At 51.6% G+C, this 16,652-nt stretch overlaps 9 protein-coding genes across 9 annotated transcripts; 7 read left to right on the forward strand and 2 right to left on the reverse strand.

The window, feature by feature from the left end:
- Positions 1 to 929: 929 nt before the first annotated feature.
- BJX68DRAFT_236295 (uncharacterized protein) lies at positions 930 to 1,941 on the forward strand. The gene is made up of 4 exons (XM_071039987.1): positions 930 to 1,146; positions 1,237 to 1,337; positions 1,398 to 1,498; positions 1,587 to 1,941. The coding sequence occupies exons 1-3, from the start codon at positions 995 to 997 to the stop codon at positions 1,439 to 1,441; spliced, it is 297 nt and encodes a 98-aa protein (XP_070899423.1). The 5' UTR covers positions 930 to 994; the 3' UTR covers positions 1,442 to 1,498; positions 1,587 to 1,941.
- BJX68DRAFT_266364 (uncharacterized protein) lies at positions 1,469 to 1,775 on the forward strand (the record flags this gene model as incomplete). The annotated part of the gene is made up of 2 exons (XM_071045493.1): positions 1,469 to 1,498; positions 1,587 to 1,775. The coding sequence occupies 2 exons, from the start codon at positions 1,469 to 1,471 to the stop codon at positions 1,773 to 1,775; spliced, it is 219 nt and encodes a 72-aa protein (XP_070899424.1).
- Positions 1,942 to 2,734: 793 nt separating the features above from the next.
- Positions 2,735 to 3,661, forward strand: BJX68DRAFT_266365 (SDR family oxidoreductase; the record flags this gene model as incomplete). The annotated part of the gene is made up of 4 exons (XM_071045494.1): positions 2,735 to 2,890; positions 2,941 to 3,070; positions 3,169 to 3,279; positions 3,396 to 3,661. The coding sequence occupies 4 exons, from the start codon at positions 2,735 to 2,737 to the stop codon at positions 3,659 to 3,661; spliced, it is 663 nt and encodes a 220-aa protein (XP_070899425.1).
- Positions 3,662 to 4,144: 483 nt separating this feature from the next.
- BJX68DRAFT_236298 (DUF846 domain-containing protein) lies at positions 4,145 to 5,111 on the reverse strand. The gene is made up of 3 exons (XM_071039988.1): positions 4,865 to 5,111; positions 4,507 to 4,793; positions 4,145 to 4,448 (listed from the first exon to the last, which is right to left on the reverse strand). Exons 1-3 carry the CDS (start codon positions 5,017 to 5,019, stop codon positions 4,300 to 4,302), a joined length of 591 nt encoding a protein of 196 aa, XP_070899426.1. The 5' UTR covers positions 5,020 to 5,111; the 3' UTR covers positions 4,145 to 4,299.
- Positions 5,112 to 5,247: 136 nt separating this feature from the next.
- On the forward strand, positions 5,248 to 6,721 carry BJX68DRAFT_72463 (HpcH/HpaI aldolase/citrate lyase family protein). Its single transcript, XM_071049656.1, has 3 exons — positions 5,248 to 5,565; positions 5,666 to 5,886; positions 5,953 to 6,721. Exons 1-3 carry the CDS (start codon positions 5,526 to 5,528, stop codon positions 6,667 to 6,669), a joined length of 978 nt encoding a protein of 325 aa, XP_070899427.1. The 5' UTR covers positions 5,248 to 5,525; the 3' UTR covers positions 6,670 to 6,721.
- BJX68DRAFT_72460 (CCCH zinc finger and SMR domain protein) lies at positions 6,721 to 9,394 on the reverse strand. Its single transcript, XM_071049655.1, has 3 exons — positions 8,183 to 9,394; positions 7,390 to 8,109; positions 6,721 to 7,340 (listed from the first exon to the last, which is right to left on the reverse strand). The coding sequence occupies exons 1-3, from the start codon at positions 9,115 to 9,117 to the stop codon at positions 6,773 to 6,775; spliced, it is 2,223 nt and encodes a 740-aa protein (XP_070899428.1). The 5' UTR covers positions 9,118 to 9,394; the 3' UTR covers positions 6,721 to 6,772.
- Positions 9,395 to 10,259: 865 nt separating this feature from the next.
- BJX68DRAFT_236302 (TVP38/TMEM64 family protein) lies at positions 10,260 to 12,235 on the forward strand. Its single transcript, XM_071039989.1, has 3 exons — positions 10,260 to 11,201; positions 11,254 to 11,673; positions 11,727 to 12,235. The coding sequence occupies exons 1-3, from the start codon at positions 10,723 to 10,725 to the stop codon at positions 12,076 to 12,078; spliced, it is 1,251 nt and encodes a 416-aa protein (XP_070899429.1). The 5' UTR covers positions 10,260 to 10,722; the 3' UTR covers positions 12,079 to 12,235.
- BJX68DRAFT_72488 (uncharacterized protein) lies at positions 12,236 to 12,825 on the forward strand. Its single transcript, XM_071049657.1, has 2 exons — positions 12,236 to 12,568; positions 12,659 to 12,825. Exons 1-2 carry the CDS (start codon positions 12,370 to 12,372, stop codon positions 12,730 to 12,732), a joined length of 273 nt encoding a protein of 90 aa, XP_070899431.1. The 5' UTR covers positions 12,236 to 12,369; the 3' UTR covers positions 12,733 to 12,825.
- aof2 (putative lysine-specific histone demethylase Aof2) lies at positions 12,236 to 16,514 on the forward strand. Its single transcript, XM_071039990.1, has 2 exons — positions 12,236 to 12,568; positions 12,659 to 16,514. The coding sequence occupies exon 2, from the start codon at positions 12,918 to 12,920 to the stop codon at positions 16,314 to 16,316; it is 3,399 nt and encodes a 1,132-aa protein (XP_070899430.1). The 5' UTR covers positions 12,236 to 12,568; positions 12,659 to 12,917; the 3' UTR covers positions 16,317 to 16,514.
- Positions 16,515 to 16,652: the final 138 nt, after the last annotated feature.

Below are 16,652 nucleotides of genomic sequence, written 5' to 3' on the forward strand. Positions count from 1 at the left end.
CTTCCAATACTAGAGGAAAGGACTGTCTGTAAGTACCCTTCTCGGTCAGACCTCGGGGGATGTGTAAGAGTGCTCTCAACTGTTGGCTGAAAGTGCGAGAGGTGGTCTTCAAGAGCAGGTTCTTGCAAGGTAGGAGGGGCTTCAAACAGACCCGTCTGGCTCTCTCCAAATGACTCAGTGTGACTGCGTGAGCTCTGTGCTGGCGAAATATGCACAACTTCCTGCCTCTCTCTTTGAGGAGGACGGCGCCTGAAGCTGTCGGCTATTCTGCACTCCACGCCGTCCAGCGAGCAATTGGTACATGGAGGGGTTCTGAGCATTACATCGCAGCGGACCTTGCGCATCCTGCACTGCAAGCATGCTTGTGCCGCTCGACGTTGTGTTGGTCTGGAATGTGTTCGTCCCGAAACTGCAGGCTGCAGAGGCGGGACATGGCTGGCTTTCCTGGATGAATTCGACGACGTCTGTGGCACACCTTGGCTCATTGTATGTACTCTGGAATCTGACGGCAGGTACCTTCTCGATGACAAAGGAGCTGCCGACATAATAGCAGGAAAGAGGCAGGGGGCTCATCATGTGAGCGGTTGAGAACAAAGAAAGTCTCCTCGCGGTGTTGATCAATCACGAAGACAGTGGCTGTTGGTTCGCCAAGGGTGGTCCAATGGGACTGCTGCGATATGGGCTAGTCTTGGCGATCAACGAGAGATGGGGAGAAATGGGCCAATCGAGATTTGCCATCTTGAAGGTGCTTGATTCTTGGATTCATGACACGGGTTTTAGATGCGAAGCGGAGATGAAGCCCCTGGCGGCTATCGAAGGTGTTGCTCGAAGTCAAATTTGCGCTAAACCCAAATCAGAAAATCCGCAGAGGGCAATGTGGGCCCCTGTTACGAAACTGAACAAAGCTTCCTCGGTCATTGCTGCTAAAAGCCAATTCTTTCCTCAATCAACAGATATCGGTTATTGTCTTGTACGTCGCTGTCTATATTTGAGCATGACACTATATATAAACCTGAGATCGACATTTGCAGCCCGAGCACTCGAGATCGCCTTCACTGTAGTAACTGTGCCGCAGCAAGAACGAGACATATTAAGCGCGGTTCTCTGCAATGAGCGCATGCTCAATTATACGAAGACGAAACGAGCGTATGTGCACCCACTATAGCGCCATGTACGATACGGCACAGGTCCACGAAGATAGCCGCCCATGTAAAGCTAAATATGGAGACATCGCAGAGATGAAGACTATAAATGTGCCCTCCTTTGCGCTGTCTGGCTTGAGGTCTTTCTCATCTCACTTTTTTCTTTTAATCCAGCTGCACTATACTGTTTTATAGGTCTGTGTCCAGCAAACCCAACCCTACCTGACCGATTTCCTCTATACTAACCAGCCCTAGAGACCCGCACCGCACTACACCACACTACAAGCCAAACTATTTGAATAGTATCCCTCATACCTAGATCCATCATGGCCTACATAACCCCGTATGCACAATACGTATGTCACCAGGCCAAAGCCCCCAGCCACCAACCCAATATTTCAACCCGAAAGTCCTTCATCGCTAACGCTCTCCATCTCAACATAGCCCAAGTTCCGAGTCGCCAACTCTGTATTCAGGATTATCCGCCATGACAACGGATCCGTTAGCCATGAAGGCCCGTATTTGATTGAAAGGGTGCTATCGCTGGAGAGGTACACGCTTTGCACCAGCGATGGGACGTCTATTGGGGGTCCGTATACTGTTGAGGATCTTGTGGCTGCTGCTCAGCATTAGAGAGGGGAAGAGACAGTGTGATATTGGCACAGGTGCTTGGGCTTTGTTTAGCTATCTGCTCTTGGTTCTGACTTTTGCTGTGTTTTGCTGATTTTGTCACTTATTCATATGTTTCATGCGGTAGTGGGAAACCATCTGTCAATACATCTATGCTTTATGATTTGTGTACTATTCGGCATCCTGCGCAAGTCCTTGAGTCTCCACCTCAAAGCACGGATATTGAATTCTGGCCAGGCTTGGATTTGGCATTACCATCAGCCTTCGCATATTGGACAACTTCTCTTACCGCGGAACAAAGAGTCATAAATCTTAGATGAAGACCTTTGCGGGATTTGGGGGCGGACAGGCGCTTATCTCGCTGCTGATGTGGCAAGGAAGCTAGCTGATAGTGTGAAAGGAGCAGCAGTTGGTTGTCTCTAGAACACTTCCAAGTAAGCAATGACAGCCTTAGAAATGGATTGACTGCCATGCTGGGGACCTAGCCTTCCAAGGTTCTCATTGGCTCTTCCGTGTGAAGATCAGCCCTGAAGTCACCACCTTTAAGAAGCCTCTGAGGCCTTTATTAGAAACGAGCCTTGGAATACCTGACTACCTACTTAATCACTTGTTTTGCAGACGACTGCTTCGATTACTGGTGGCCATATCATTCCTGTTTTTTGATAATTACACTACAATTGTATAGCACGTATAGTAGGTCCGGAGATATCAGAACCATCATTTCTAGCTATCTTTCCTCACAATGCACGCTCAACCATGGCAAACCTTCAGCTCCCAGGGAGAATTTCCCTCATTACAGGCGTAAGCACACCTACAGCCGAACGAATTATTGGAATCCATATCCATAACATGATCTGACAAAGGATCTCCGTCTAGGCCGCCTCCGGAATTGGCAAGGAAACAACTCTTGACTTTGCTGAAGCAGGTGCTGAGGGGGTTACGTGACCTGAACGAGCCCACTAATGCCACAAAACGAGTGCCAGAGTTCACCCAAGAACTCGAACTTCCGCGCCATCCTCGTCCAAACCGATGTGACGGACAAAGATAGTGTCGCGAGGACGGTGGAGATAGCCGTCAAGGGGTTTGGCCGTATTGATTATTGCATCCATGCTGCTGGGGTAAGTAAAGCAGACTCTAAAAGATAGACATCACGCTTCCTCATGTGCAGTTGTCTACTCCTTGCTATTCGGGCTGCTTACTGACACTGTTTCTCTTCCCAATGGGGAACACTCCCGGGGCGCGAACCGAACACCTCAACATTGAAGTTTTCGACAAGACACTCTCCGTTAATGCCCGCGGTACAATGCTGGTCTTGCGCGCCGTCTCGGCTGCGATGGCACAGCAAGAGCCCGAACCCATCTAAGCTATCGGCACCCTGAGACTTCACGCAGTCTAGGCCGTGGATCAATCGTCGTCATTGCGTCTGTAAACGGCAACGTCGCTGCACCGCGGATGATGGCATACTCCACATCAAAGTATGCTGCTATTGGGATTGCGAAGACTGCTGGTATGTCCCTCTTTTCTGTCTCTCTCTACATCCCTGCCATGCAGCGGCACCTTGTCATGGCTTCGTTTAGTTATACATACCAAAGCTAATTGTCCCCTCTTCCTCCCTCCCGATAGCCGTCGACAACGTCGAAAACCACATCCGCATCAACAGCATCTGCCCCGTCTGGATGAACACCCCAATGATGCAAGCCAGCATCAAGCAATTCCCCAAACTTGAAAAGGTGATCAAGGACAAGGCGCCGCTTGGGCGCGCAGCGCTGCCCGAGGAAGTTGCAGCCGTGGCTGTGTTCTTATGCAGTCCTGCGGCGAGTTATGTGAATGGGGCGAATCTCGTCGTTGATGCCGGTCTGACGCATCCGGCGTTGCGGAATAGTTTGTGAGGGGATGGATTGTTGGTCATTTTGTATATTCTTTTTTTTTGGAAACACTCGTCCGATTCCAAAGGCGTAATGACATGGCATATCCCCGGGTAGCAATCCCCAAGGGTGCAGTCGTGCCATAATAACTCTCTTGGAGGAAATTCCCAAACTAATATATCTTCTTAGTGACCTGATGGCCATCTTGCGTTCTTCCTGTAGCTTGTCCAGTGAAGTATAGATTCGGCAATCCTATTGGTCACTTGCTCTACGGAGTATGTATACTCTCGGTTCGGATTATCCAGTGGACCCGTGGTTAAGATGAAGGGCCGATGGACTTGAGCTCGATAATGAACCTTTTGATGCCTGTTGGAAGGATAGCTGGGCTATTTGAAACCGCGGCTTGCTTGATATAATTGAGGCTTGCATCAGCGAAGTCACTCAATTTGCGCAAAACTCGCTGGGATGTCGAATCGCATAATGCGACTCCGTACATATATATATAATGTCGGTGCACGTCAAGATCAAGCAGATTAATACAGCACCATTCGTCTCATGGTCTTAATGAAACGGGGTCAATTGATATGATACGAGTATCGATATAACGCATGGCTGTCAATGCCCAAGAACTGTACTCCGGCCTGCAACTGACTACCTACAATCTATCGAAATAGTCTTCCCATAAGACCTCCAGCAATGTTGCTCACAATCGAACCACCGAACGCCCTATTCGCAAAGGTGGAAGCTTGGCTGAAGCGATCGCATCGAGAGAACGCAGTCGTGTTCGTGATCGTTAAGACGAGAGCAATGGCTATATAATCATATTAATGACTGTCTCGAGATACTGGAAGTGCAAGAGTATAGCTTACCAATAAGACTCAACCAAATAACACTGTTTAACCGAACGATGGCAAGAACACCAAGCCCAATCCACAACGCAGGAGTCACGTAGAGGCTCAGCCAGAAGAATCGCTTATCCGTCGCTGTGATCGTGCGTGTGTTGGGGTCGGCGGACTCGAAAACCCAGTGGGAGTCACCAGTTGAGACGTTGACCTCGTTCCACCAGCGAAGTCCGACGAGGCGGCGGCCGGCAATGTTCTTGAGGTAGTAAAAGTCGGCGGAGAGGAGGAGAAGGGTGAGGATGAAGACGAGGATGCTGTGCTTGAGTTAGCGGTTGCGCTTGAGGGAAGCAAAGTGCCGGCTGGTATTGCGCGGAGGATAACATACAAATTACTAATGAACAGAACTCCAAAGAGGTACATCAGCAGAGCGCCGATGCGGATGCCCAGGAAGACCAGGAGGGTGACTGGATGCGCGCTCAGGCGCCAGTTCAAGTCTCCTTGTTGCGGTTGCGGTTGCGGGTTGAGTGGTTGTTGCTCCATCTTGAAGTTCAAATATTGAATTGGCGGGTTCGGGGTTCACTCAGGGGAAATGGTTCTTTTCGTTAAGCAGTCGCTGTCTCCCCGGTTTGCGAGGTGAGATGTTGATGGAAACCACGATGCCGTTGCGTGTCTTCAATAAAAGGCGGTGGCAACGGGCAGAATATCGGCCATTGTTTTCGCGCGTCAGCAACCTGGAAACGACACTGCTAAATAAATAGAAAAAAAAATGGAATGTCTTCTTTTGCTCTATAGCAATCGCCTTTTCCTAGCTATGGATGATATGCTTTTGACAGTAAACCGATGTTCGGCACACATCCGATCAGGTCCGATACTGGCCATATGCAGAAACGACCCCATCCCCGAGACGGCTTTATGCCCCCGAGTCTCTGCCGTTATGGTCTCTTCGTCTCCGAGGATATATTCAACGCCTTTCCATATTCCTGCGGCTCACACGCTTACTGTCGACTGAGGAGATAAGAACCCGACAGAGTATCAACCCCAGCACAATGGCCGCCAGAAACACTCTCCGCCGCGCGCTGCTCTACAGTATGTCGCAACAGCTCTCCCCGCATTTCCGTTGCTCCTCAGCCGTCCCCGCGACCTGCCTATCAACTTCATTAATGAGCACAACTGACCACCAATCCAGTCCCCGGTTCTTCACAGCGCTTTATCGACAAGTCACGCTCCTTAACAGCCGACTGTGTCGCGTACGACCTCGAAGACAGCGTCACCCCGCATAAGAAAGCTGAAGCGCGCTCGCTGGTGCGGAGAGCTCTCGATGAGCCCGCACCAGCCAGCATCCGCGAGCGCGCCGTGCGCATCAACTCCGTTGACAGCGGGCTTGCATTAGCAGACCTAACTGAAGTCGTACGTTCCCCAAATAATTCCTCTATTATACGATAAGAAGACAATCCCGCTAATCAAGATATGAAGCTCAAATCCCCCAACCTGTCCACAATTGTGATCCCAAAGGTCAACTCGGCCTCGGACCTCACGTTCGTCACAGACGTGATAAACCACACTCTGGCCCAACAAGCCGCCCAGGCGCAATCCCCACAACAGGAAAGACCCCCAATCTCGCTCCTCGCCCTCATCGAGTCCGCAAAATCAATCACAAACCTGCCCCAAATCACCGCCGCAACTCCCTACCTGCAGGGCCTCATCTTCGCAGCCGAAGACTTTGCGCTGGACCTCAGCCTCACGCGGACGCCCTCACTCACGGAATTCCTCTTCGCGCGCTCTGCAATCGCTACCGCGGCGCGGGCGGCGAATCTGCCCTCAACGATTGATCTCGTCTGCACGACGTATAAATCGGACAAGGGCGATGGGTCGCCCCCTGCCGTGTTGGAGGACGAATGTCGTGGCGGCCGGGGGCTAGGATTCAATGGGAAGCAGTGTATTCATCCTTCTCAGGTGGAGACTGTGCAGAGGATTTATGGGCCGGATGTTGAGGAGGTTACGTGGGCTGTGAGGGTTGTCATTGCGGATGAGAAGGCTGCGAGGGCCGGGAGGGGCGCTTGGACGTTGGATGGGAAGATGATTGATGTTCCGGTTGCTGAAAAGGCCAAGGCGATTGTTAAGAAGGCGGAGGCGTGTGACTTTGATGTTGCGGCGCTGAAGAAGAAGTGGAGGGATCAGGAGCCTGAGTAGTTTAGTATATTTGACTGTATTTGTTAGATATTGTGGATGATTACGATGCCGCGAACTAGTTCTAGCTCATTGCATATGGTAAATTCAAATATTCTGTATTCTGTTACTGTTGCGGTTCTATATCTCCACGCTTGAGGAGCTGGATCTTGCCCATAGTGAGAATGGGTTGGTTCCCAGGGTCGTCATCCCCCTTTCCATCGCCACTTTCTTCAAGGCTCTTGGCCATGGCCTTGTCGTAGCTCGTGGGGTCAATACCGAGGATTCCGCCGACATACCCACCGCGTTCGCCGGGAACGCTGAACTCCCGGAAGAGATATTTCCACTCGTTCAGCCAGGCTTTGACTGCTTTCCCGATCTTGTCCTTTCCATTCTTGGAGTGGTGGCCGGTGCCGGTAATGGCGTAGATCACACGCTGGCCCTCTCGCGCGTGTTTGATGAGGATTTTCTCGAGGTACTCAATAGCCTCTTCAGGATGTAAACCATGTAGGTCGACGTATAGCTCCTCCATTGCGTCGTCCAGTCCTGCGTTTTGTAGGTGTTTGTTGCGTTCTTCGTACAATTGTCGCGCGGCTTCGCGATGGCATTTGCGCATCGCCTCATTTTCAGCTTGGCCGCGGAGTGATAGGGCCTTCGCGGCTCGTGCGTCGTTCCGGTTCCAGGCCTGAGCAGCACTATAGTCCGATTAGTGGGTAACCAGCGGAATTCGTGAGATCTCCATACCTTTGGAGAAACTTGTTTCTCACTGTGCCATGGCGAATAGCCTCTGTTCGGTACTTGATATATTGCTGGTTGGTCCGCGAGCCCGTTTCAAGCCAGGGAATATGCTGTGGTGCTGGTATAGACTGCGCGGCAGCGCTGTTCTCACGGCCCTTGGCCCCTTCTCGATTGTACTTGGATGAGGATTTGCCCTTTCCTGGAGTGGGCGAAGGGGACATGCGGACTACATCTGCAAGAGACGTAGGTAGGTTATCTCTTGTGGAGTTGTTTTCACGGTTCCGTTTCCCGTGACTCTTCTTGCCTGAATTTTTGGCACTGACAGCGGCAAGTGTCGGAAAGGCATCTGGATCATCCACGGACGGCGCTGATGGGTTCAACTCACGATGTTGATGTCGACTTCCTGGGCGAGAGTGGGGTCGTGATAAACTAGTCATGCTCCCATTGCGTTTGGCGCCCCCAAAGTGCGAGTTGTTTTTACCTCCAGGGTGGTGGCCAAATAGGTATCCTGGGTATTTACCTCCTTGTTGGCCGACCCATTGATCAGCCGATCCACCTGTTGACTGCAAAGGAGGAAATGCGTCTGGAGCATTGTCGACTTGAAAGGCGATGCCGGCAGGATTAGTCGAGCCATTGCCGTCAATGCTGAGGTTTGCAACCAGCGCAGACGGATCGTGAGAAAAGGGGCACCCGTCCCCAGCAAGACAATTTCCCATTACCCAGTATCTAGATGTTAGGGTCGAGCATTAGTAAGTGATTCCTTCCTAGCCACATTTTCTATGACGGATGCAATACTCACTTGCAAAGGTGACTGGTTAGGTCATGACTAAAACGGCAGTCTGCGCGGAGGCATTGACCAGTAGATAACCAATACTTGCAGACCACAGGGCTGCGGTTTTGTACTGGAGTCCCTGTGGTCTTTGGAGGATCCATTGACATGGATTTCCCCACCAGAACTCGGGTGTCACCATCCGGCGTAGTGGAGGATGCCCCAAGATCAACCCCTTGAGAAAGAGCAGCGATGGTGGCGCCCAAATCATAACCGTTTGCTTCTAGCGCTGTTTCTATCTCATCGTTGGATCGTTTGTCCCCAAGAACAGTGCGCAAAATATCATGGGGGCTCATATCAGGCACGAATTCCGGTGCCGTGGCGCTCAAGCCACCTTGGATGCTCAGAGTACCCACGGACGACGTTGTGCTATTCGCATCATCCGCAACCAACCAGTCCACGTTACTGTCATTACCAAAGTCACCGTAAAAGTCTGACAGCTGGCTTTGATCTGAGAATTCGTATGCATTCAGGTTCGGCGAATGGGGTATAGGCTGGGCGAGCGCAAGCCTTGGAGAAGGACGAGGCGAAGTAAATGGCGATGCTGTTGACGATAGAGGTGGTCGAGGAAATCCACTTCGCGAGCTCTGCATCCATGACGTACTTCCAGGACTGGTTCCTAGATTGGAGTGGGGGGATAATGGTGTGGACGATCGAGCCATCTGCCACGGGGCAGGGGATGAGCGACGAATAACGGTATGACGGGGTGGTGGTGGGGAGGAATCCGGAAGGGTGCGGTTTCGGTGTCGCCAGAGGATGTCGAGGACGGCATTTTCGAGTGAAGTTCCTGATAGAGAGGTCTTCTCGCCGAGGAACTCCTCAATCTTCTCGACCTGGTCTTCTTCATCAAGGGATTTATCCTGAAGGATTTGGAGACAATCCTCCAGGAGCTCCTCAGAGACCATCCCGGGATATTTTATAGTGGACTAGCGTCGAATCAACGGAGAGGGAAGAGATGGAGGAGTGGGAGACAGCGCGGGAATCTCAGAGAGTCGGGGAAGCCGGCGAGATGTGGGGTAAAAGGAGAAGTCCGCAAGGTAGGCGAGGTGAGTTGTGCAGGAAAGTCGGAGGGAGAAGTAGTTCTCAGAGTTCGGAGTCCATTTCTTCTCGATTGCTGCTAATTTTCGCGGGATACACAGTGAATGACAGGGTGGTCAGTGAAGAGAAACTGTTATGCGACAGAAGACAGCTTGCGGTCCACGGATGCTCACATCGCATCGGGCCATGAAAAGAGCAATCAGGAGAATAAATAGCCAGATGAAAATAGATCGCACAGAAGCGGGAGGATGAAAGAACCAGACCCAGCTGTCCAAAGACTGAAACTGAATGGCTGGAGGGGGATGAGGGAGGAAGTCAAGGGTGTGGAAGCTGATGGGATGAGATGAGAGCCGGAGGACTCGACGATCGATAGGGTGAGACCCGCCCAGCAATCATAACGCCAGGAGCTGAAAGACACCACGCTAGTCAGGAAAGATCTGGACTGGCGACAAAGACCCCGTCTCGTCCCGGTCTAGGAGTAAACGGCTATCAAAGACTTGGAGAACCGAGTTCTTTGTTGTCTTTTGCCGTCTCCCTTTATTTACGCCCTGAGCTGTGGGGTCGAGCTTCAAGTCAAACCTCAGGCCACATTTTCCCGTTCCTTGGCAAGATGCCTGAGGACTCCCCATGAGTCGATATACTCGGTTCCGAGGCTGTTGGCCTTTCATCTCCTCAAAGAACCTGGAGGTTGACAAATTGATGTCCCATTACGGCTGACTCTCGGGCGATACTAGCCATACCAATGATTCTTCATGTTTCACCATATATAATCACTCGAATTGATTGTCAGAGCTCAGTGCCCAAGCGCCCATCCCAAGTGGATATCCTATTTAAGCTTAGTCGAGTTGTGGCTGTGCTGTTGCAGAGCCGTAAATTACTCAATTTCCATACGAGGGGCTGGATCTCAGTCCGCACAATGAGCGGTGGCGGCGGTGTTCCAGACGTATGGACAGGTCTCAAACTTACAGCTGCTCGCCTCAATCGCGACCCATATGTCCAGCTCGACTTGCGTCAATAATAGATTATCGCCAGCCTACAATTCAACTCAATCAAACCTTGATATTCCTTTTACCTTCCTTCCATCTTGTCTTATCGGTCCCTCCGGCCTCTATTTTGACAGATTCTGGGACCCAGCAGTCGTTTGGCGCACGCTTTTCTGACACTCCAAGGAATACGCACTACTCCGTAGGCAACCTGGATTTCGGCTTATGTTACCACCTCGCATCAAGTCCTTGTCCATTCCTCCATGCTCCACCTCTCTTTCATGATCAAGAACCTCCCTCTTTGACCGACCGCGCCTGAATTCGTTCGCCTCCTCTACACAAAACTCGCCGAGGCGTGCGTCCTGTACGCGGCCCTGGTTTGACAGTCGACTGCAGTCGGTCATTCCTCGCCGACCCGCCGCAGATCTCCGAGCTTCCAGACCATCCGGGTCGTTATCAATCCATCGTCTCAGTCCCTCCCATCACAAGATGCCCGCCGATTATGCATCAACTGCGCGGGCTCTCTCTATTTCGACTACGTCGTCTAGATCGCCTTCCCCCTTATTAGAAGATGGCGCACGCCCGCCATGGAGTCAAGCCACGCCCGGCACCCGAAACAGCACCGTCTTCTCTACCCGCAGGTCGTCATCTAGTACCGCCCCGAAAGGGATCAAGGGCAAACTCGATGCACTAAACAAACGCATCGTCGCAGCATGGCGGAAAATGACGTTCTGGCAAAGAGTTGGGACCGTTGTTGCGATCATTGCCTGCAATGTATTGGGGTTTGGTTTCTTGTATATTACTAGCAGAGTGTTCCATTGGCTTGGGCCAGTCGCTGAGAAATGGGAGCACTCCATTCCAGTCTTCCTGTTGATGTGGCTCGGTGTCTTCTTTGTTTCGTTTCCCCCATTAGTTGGGTGGTCTACATTCGGAACAGTGTCCGGTTATATTTTTGGTGTATGGAAAGGGTAAGTGGAAACCTATACCTCTTTTCTCCTAGCTGACTTATTTTCACGATAGATGGGGCCTTTACGCCTCTGCCACGGTACTAGGTTCTACTTGCTCCTTTATCGCATCTCGGACTATCCTATCGAAGTTTGTGCATCGCCTTGTCGAGCGCGACAAGCGGTTTGCAGCTCTTGCGCTAACACTAAAGTATGATGGGCTGAAGTTACTCTGCATGATTCGCCTTTGCCCCTTGCCCTACTCGATATGTAACGGGGCAATCTCTACTTTTCCTACAGTGCAACCGTTGACGTATGGTCTCGCCACCGCTATTGTGACGCCCAAACTACTCGTCCCAGCATTTATCGGCAGCAGACTACGTATTCTCTATGAGAATGGTGAAGAGATGAGCGTTGGCTCAAAGGTTGTAAACATCCTCAGCATAGTCATCTCTATAGCGGTCGGTATCTTCACCGGCCTGTACATTTATAAAAGGTAAAAGGCGTCTCCATTACCTTCGGCCATCCTCTTGCTGACATTATCGTCAGAACACTGGCGCGAGCCAAAGAATTAGAAGAAAGAGAGAGGTCTGATATTCGACACTCCCTCGAAGCCGACCACGCCGCCCACCGTCCCCACCGTCAGTTCTCGGACGACCCGGATGTCAATGCTGCTGCGACAACGCTTGCGCGTGATGAAGAAGAGCGCATCGGATTCAATGACTTTGACGACGATAATGTCGATCTGGTCATTGATGATGATATTAGCGATCGTTCGCCGCTCCGCTCAAAGTCGCCATACCGAGATGAATTCACAGACAATGAATCGGACATCTTTCGGGATGGGGACGGAACAGACACGGAGACGTACACACTACATTCGCATGTGCGAAGAGACTAGAGTCTGCGAGTTATTCATAGATAATTGCGGCTTGATCGTTTTGCAGCATCTCCGCTATATAGCCTGTGGCGTGGCCATGAGTAATGTTTTGCATAGCTAGTTAGTATCACGAATGGATGTTTATCGGTTTATGACTATTTTATCATTAGATAGAGATACTTGGTTGAAACATGGAATACCTTTTTATCAGTTATAGTGAAGAAGTCGAGGCAGATTGGGCGGTTTTCCACATTTGGGGGAGAAATTCAGGCTGCCAAGACTCTGAATCACATCTGGAGATCAGAGCAATTGATGCTCCCACTCCGTCTCTCCCTCGTCCGTCAGGGACTGTTGGCAGTAACCTTGAATCCGCTCGGGGTACTCCTTGTCATTCCTTGGCTTTCTCTGTTCCTCCCTCCCTATACATTTTTTAAATACCACTTATCAGTCGCTTCCGACGCGGTTGGTGCAACTTGCAAGGGTGGCTTTGCGAACCCACTGCACTACATCAGTAAGTCGACCACCGCGTCCATCATATACCAATGTATAAGAGAAGACGATTTCTTCATTTTGTTATGATCCATCTCTAATCCACACATAGAATCTTGGCCTCATCTGTCCATCCTCCTGATATCGCAGCCTCTCCCTGCCTGCCGACACACGATTTTCGCCTGAAAAGTGGGCCCACTATGGATGGATATGTTCGGATTTGAACATAACATGTTGGACTGCACGCAATAATGGGCTGGGTTACATCCTGAATCTTCACTTCAGCTTGACTTGTCATCTACGAAAGGTCCAGCCAGGTTTTGACTTTTACCTGCCGCCCTCGCCCACCTACCGTGACTTCCTGCCTGGGGATGATGGAGACCACACCTACCCTCGCGGCACGCCCAAACGGGTTCTCCTCTCAGACTGACATCTTCCGCCAGCATATTCCCTCGAGTGCCGCTGTGAATGGTGCTGGGTACCCCGCGAAACCATTCCGTCCCTTGCAGCCAAATCTGATGCAAGCTCACTATGGGCCAACGTACCCATTTGCCGCAGCTTACGGTACATCTGTCACAGCCCCTCAGATTCAAGAAACCGTTCCCAATGTGTCGAATGCTCCTGTGAAGCGGGCTGTTGATTATGTGACCTATGATCTGGTTACTGAAACCAACGGAAACACGCCGAATGGTTCGACCACTTCGGCATCGTTTCCGTCCGCGTCAAGTCGTGGAAAATCTACCTCGCCATCGACTGTCGTAAATCTGGCGTCTCCTTCACTTCCTGCAGAACCTAGTGGGGCAGGGGAGACCCTCGACTTCACAAGGTACCGCCCTCGATCTTCCATCCCGGCGCGTCTTCCCGGGCCTGTGTACGCCCAGCAGTGTGCGGCAGCCGCGTATGCTTCAAGGCTCAACCCTTATGCTCTCCATCAGAAAGAGCAGGAAGCGCTGCAAGATCATCTATGTCACCTTCATGTTACCGTCTACCTCAACATACGAAACGGGATACTTCGGCTTTGGACCCGCAATGCGATGGTGAGTGTAACCAGAGAAGAGGCTTTTGGTTGCGCCAAGGACTATCGTTGGATGAACCTTGCTTCGTTCGCGTATGAGTGGCTTGTGCGGAACGGATACATCAACTTTGGTTGTGTTGAAATCCCTATGCCCATTATCCCTGCCAAGAAGGGTCGCCGAAAAGAAGGACCGGTGGTTGTTGTCATCGGTGCAGGAATGGCAGGTTTGGGTTGTGCGAGACAGCTTGAAGGACTCTTCAGTCATTACCGGGATAATGCTACAAACCCTCGTGTCGTTTTACTGGAAGGCAGACGCAGGATCGGAGGGCGTATATATTCACACCCACTACGAAGCCTCCAGTCGTCCACGTTACCTCCGGGACTGGTCCCCAAAGCAGAAATGGGCGCTCAAATTATCGTCGGATTCGATCATGGCAATCCGTTGGACCACATCGTTCGGAGCCAATTGGCACTTTCATACCATCTGCTGCGCGACATATCCACGATTTACGATATAGATGGGTCCCCGGTGGACGAAGTGCGCGATTCGACTGCCGAGAGCCTTTATAATGATGTCTTAGATCGCTCTGGGGCATATCGACACAAGTCTGTAATCGTCCCAACTGCAGAAGGTGATCGGGAGCTTATGGCCTCGGGTCGCGATATATCAACAAGTGATGGGGTCACGGTGCGACAGTATGAGGAAGCGAGAGCAGCCGGAACTATTGGGCTGTTACTTCCGGCCAAACGTATCCGCCGCGGCGTAGGTCATAAAACGGCAGATATCAAACCTGTTGGGGTTCCCGTAGCAGAGCTTGAGCAGATTGAAGAGAATCCTGCCACGCTTGCATGCCAGACGATGGGATGGAAGCTGAATGACGGGGTGTCACTGAACGAGACCATAAACTTGGACCAAATCGCCAAAGCCTCGAAGACTCAGACCTTGGGGAACGTAATGGATGAGGGTGTCAAACAATATCAACGCATGCTGCCTCTTACTCCAAAAGATATGCGGTTGCTCAACTGGCACTTTGCGAACCTTGAATACGCAAACGCCACCAACATTAACAACCTTAGCCTCTCTGGCTGGGATCAGGATATGGGCAACGAGTTCGAGGGAGAGCACTCACAAGTCATTGGAGGATACCAGCAAGTTCCGTACGGACTCTGGTCATATCCATACAAACTCGATCTGCAGACTAACAAGATCGTCACGCGCATCACCTACGATCCAGCCGGCTCCTCCAAGCATAAAGCAATAGTGCATTGCGAAGATGGAGACTCCATCGTAGCCGACAAGGTTGTTTACACCGGGTCTTTGGGCACACTCAAGAATCAGACTATTCAGTTTTCCCCGCCACTCCCTGAATGGAAACAAGGGGCAATCAACCGGCTCGGCTTTGGTGTTATGAACAAGGTCATTCTCACATTCAAGGAGCCATTCTGGGACACGGAAAGAGACATGTTTGGACTTCTGCGTGAGCCGAAGAACGGGGCAAGCATGATCCAAGAGGAATACGCAGCCAACCGGGGTCGGTTCTACCTGTTCTGGAACTGCATGAAAACGACGGGTCTGCCCGTTCTCATCGCTCTCATGGCTGGAGATGCCGCCCACCAAGCAGAGCGCACACCTGACAGTGAGATCATAACCGAAGTCATGAGCCAGCTCCGTAACGTGTTCAAGCACGCTGCTGTTCCTGACCCTCTGGAAACCATCATTACCCGCTGGGCATCCGACAGATTCACCAGAGGGAGCTATTCTTATGTAGCCGCGGAAGCACTCCCAGGAGATTACGACTTGATGGCCAAACCCATTGGCAATCTACACTTCGCCGGCGAAGCTACCTGCGGCACTCATCCGGCCACCGTCCACGGTGCATATCTCTCTGGTCTCCGAGCCGCATCCGAAATTATCGACTCGATCCAGGGGCCCATCACCATACCCAAGCCTCTTGTCCCGGAAAAGAACAAAGCTGGTTTCTCCAACAGCATCCCCATCGACACTGCCACCCCAGAAGTCCAACCTTCCTCTCACGCTACACCTCAACAACAAGCCACACCACCCGCTCTTCAAGCCTCAGCCGCAATCTCCACCTCGGAAGCCCGCGCCTTCTACGACCAGGCCATGCTCGCTGCCGTCTATGCAGAGACCGGCCCACCGATACCGCGCCCTACTCGCACAGGCCTAAACCCTTTCCTCCTCTACCAGAAAGACACCTGGGCCCGAGCCCGCGCTCAGTGCGACCTCACGCATCAAGCGCAAACTAACAATCCCACCGCAAAAGCCCCACGCGATGCCGTTCGCGCCGCACTAGGCCTCATGTGGCGACAGGCGTCCGAGGACGAGAAACGGCCGTACCTCGAGCAGGCAGAGGTCAATCGGCAGACGACCGCGGAGATCGCGGCGAAGTGGAAGGCTGATAATGCGGAGTGGGAGAAGCGGTCGGCGAAGGTGAAGAAGAGGTGGAGGACCGAGAATCCGTATCAGGTGTGGTATGAGAAGGAGTTTGCGGCGCCGCCGAGTAAGAAGGTAAATCTGGGTACTGATACGCAAGCGCAAGGTACGACGTCGGCTAAGGCTGGTGTTACGCCCGCGGAGGCTACTCCTGCACACACGGTGGACTTGGACGGTATGACTCTGCACACGGACACATTGCCATCGCCATCATCATCATCATCACACGCACACCCGCAGCAAAACGGCACATTACCTTTTCCTGGCCCGCAAAGCCAGAGCAAAACCCAGTCGGGATGAGCGATCACTGCATGTCCCTTGTTCTATTTGAATGTAACATGGGCTACATATGGCGTACGGCGTGTCGATTCTAAACATGCACATCCGTAAATGATCTTCCATGCAAAACGCGACACAAGATGAAATAGTCCAGTAAAAGAAGCTCGAATGAACCCAATATCCCCGGGGATTATTCTATCACATTCTATTCTATATATATGAAATGTAATGTCATGAACGGCCCAGCCCAGTCCATCGTCAAGCGTCTAGTGAGACATCAAACAAGGCCAGTGTTTTTATGATCGCCCGAAATGCCACACGAGTTGTCCAGAAAACAGATGAGATCACCGCCGGTAG

The sequence above is a fragment of the Aspergillus pseudodeflectus genome (genome assembly GCF_044049435.1).
Source record: "Aspergillus pseudodeflectus strain CBS 756.74 chromosome Unknown BJX68scaffold_19, whole genome shotgun sequence".
NCBI lineage: Eukaryota > Fungi > Ascomycota > Eurotiomycetes > Eurotiales > Aspergillaceae > Aspergillus > Aspergillus pseudodeflectus.

Coding starts and splice junctions, on each gene's coding strand:
- BJX68DRAFT_72488 (XM_071049657.1), top strand. CDS start 12,370: ATGCTCCCACTCCGTCTCTCCCTCGTCCGTCAGGGACTGTTGGCAGTA. Junction 12,569..12,658: donor GAACCCACTGCACTACATCA/GTAAGTCGACCA, acceptor ATCCACACATAG/AATCTTGGCCTCATCTGTCC.
- BJX68DRAFT_72460 (XM_071049655.1), bottom strand. CDS start 9,117: ATGGTCTCTGAGGAGCTCCTGGAGGATTGTCTCCAAATCCTTCAGGAT. Junction 8,110..8,182: donor CTAACCAGTCACCTTTGCAA/GTGAGTATTGCA, acceptor CCTAACATCTAG/ATACTGGGTAATGGGAAATT. Junction 7,341..7,389: donor AGAAACAAGTTTCTCCAAAG/GTATGGAGATCT, acceptor ATCGGACTATAG/TGCTGCTCAGGCCTGGAACC.
- aof2 (XM_071039990.1), top strand. CDS start 12,918: ATGATGGAGACCACACCTACCCTCGCGGCACGCCCAAACGGGTTCTCC.
- BJX68DRAFT_236295 (XM_071039987.1), top strand. CDS start 995: ATGACACTATATATAAACCTGAGATCGACATTTGCAGCCCGAGCACTC. Junction 1,147..1,236: donor TATACGAAGACGAAACGAGC/GTATGTGCACCC, acceptor GAGACATCGCAG/AGATGAAGACTATAAATGTG. Junction 1,338..1,397: donor TGCACTATACTGTTTTATAG/GTCTGTGTCCAG, acceptor AACCAGCCCTAG/AGACCCGCACCGCACTACAC.
- BJX68DRAFT_72463 (XM_071049656.1), top strand. CDS start 5,526: ATGGCCGCCAGAAACACTCTCCGCCGCGCGCTGCTCTACA. Junction 5,566..5,665: donor CCGCCGCGCGCTGCTCTACA/GTATGTCGCAAC, acceptor CCACCAATCCAG/TCCCCGGTTCTTCACAGCGC. Junction 5,887..5,952: donor TAGCAGACCTAACTGAAGTC/GTACGTTCCCCA, acceptor CAAGATATGAAG/CTCAAATCCCCCAACCTGTC.
- BJX68DRAFT_236302 (XM_071039989.1), top strand. CDS start 10,723: ATGCCCGCCGATTATGCATCAACTGCGCGGGCTCTCTCTATTTCGACT. Junction 11,202..11,253: donor ATTTTTGGTGTATGGAAAGG/GTAAGTGGAAAC, acceptor TTTTCACGATAG/ATGGGGCCTTTACGCCTCTG. Junction 11,674..11,726: donor GGCCTGTACATTTATAAAAG/GTAAAAGGCGTC, acceptor CATTATCGTCAG/AACACTGGCGCGAGCCAAAG.
- BJX68DRAFT_236298 (XM_071039988.1), bottom strand. CDS start 5,019: ATGGAGCAACAACCACTCAACCCGCAACCGCAACCGCAACAAGGAGAC. Junction 4,794..4,864: donor GTTCTGTTCATTAGTAATTT/GTATGTTATCCT, acceptor ACTCAAGCACAG/CATCCTCGTCTTCATCCTCA. Junction 4,449..4,506: donor TATTTGGTTGAGTCTTATTG/GTAAGCTATACT, acceptor ATGATTATATAG/CCATTGCTCTCGTCTTAACG.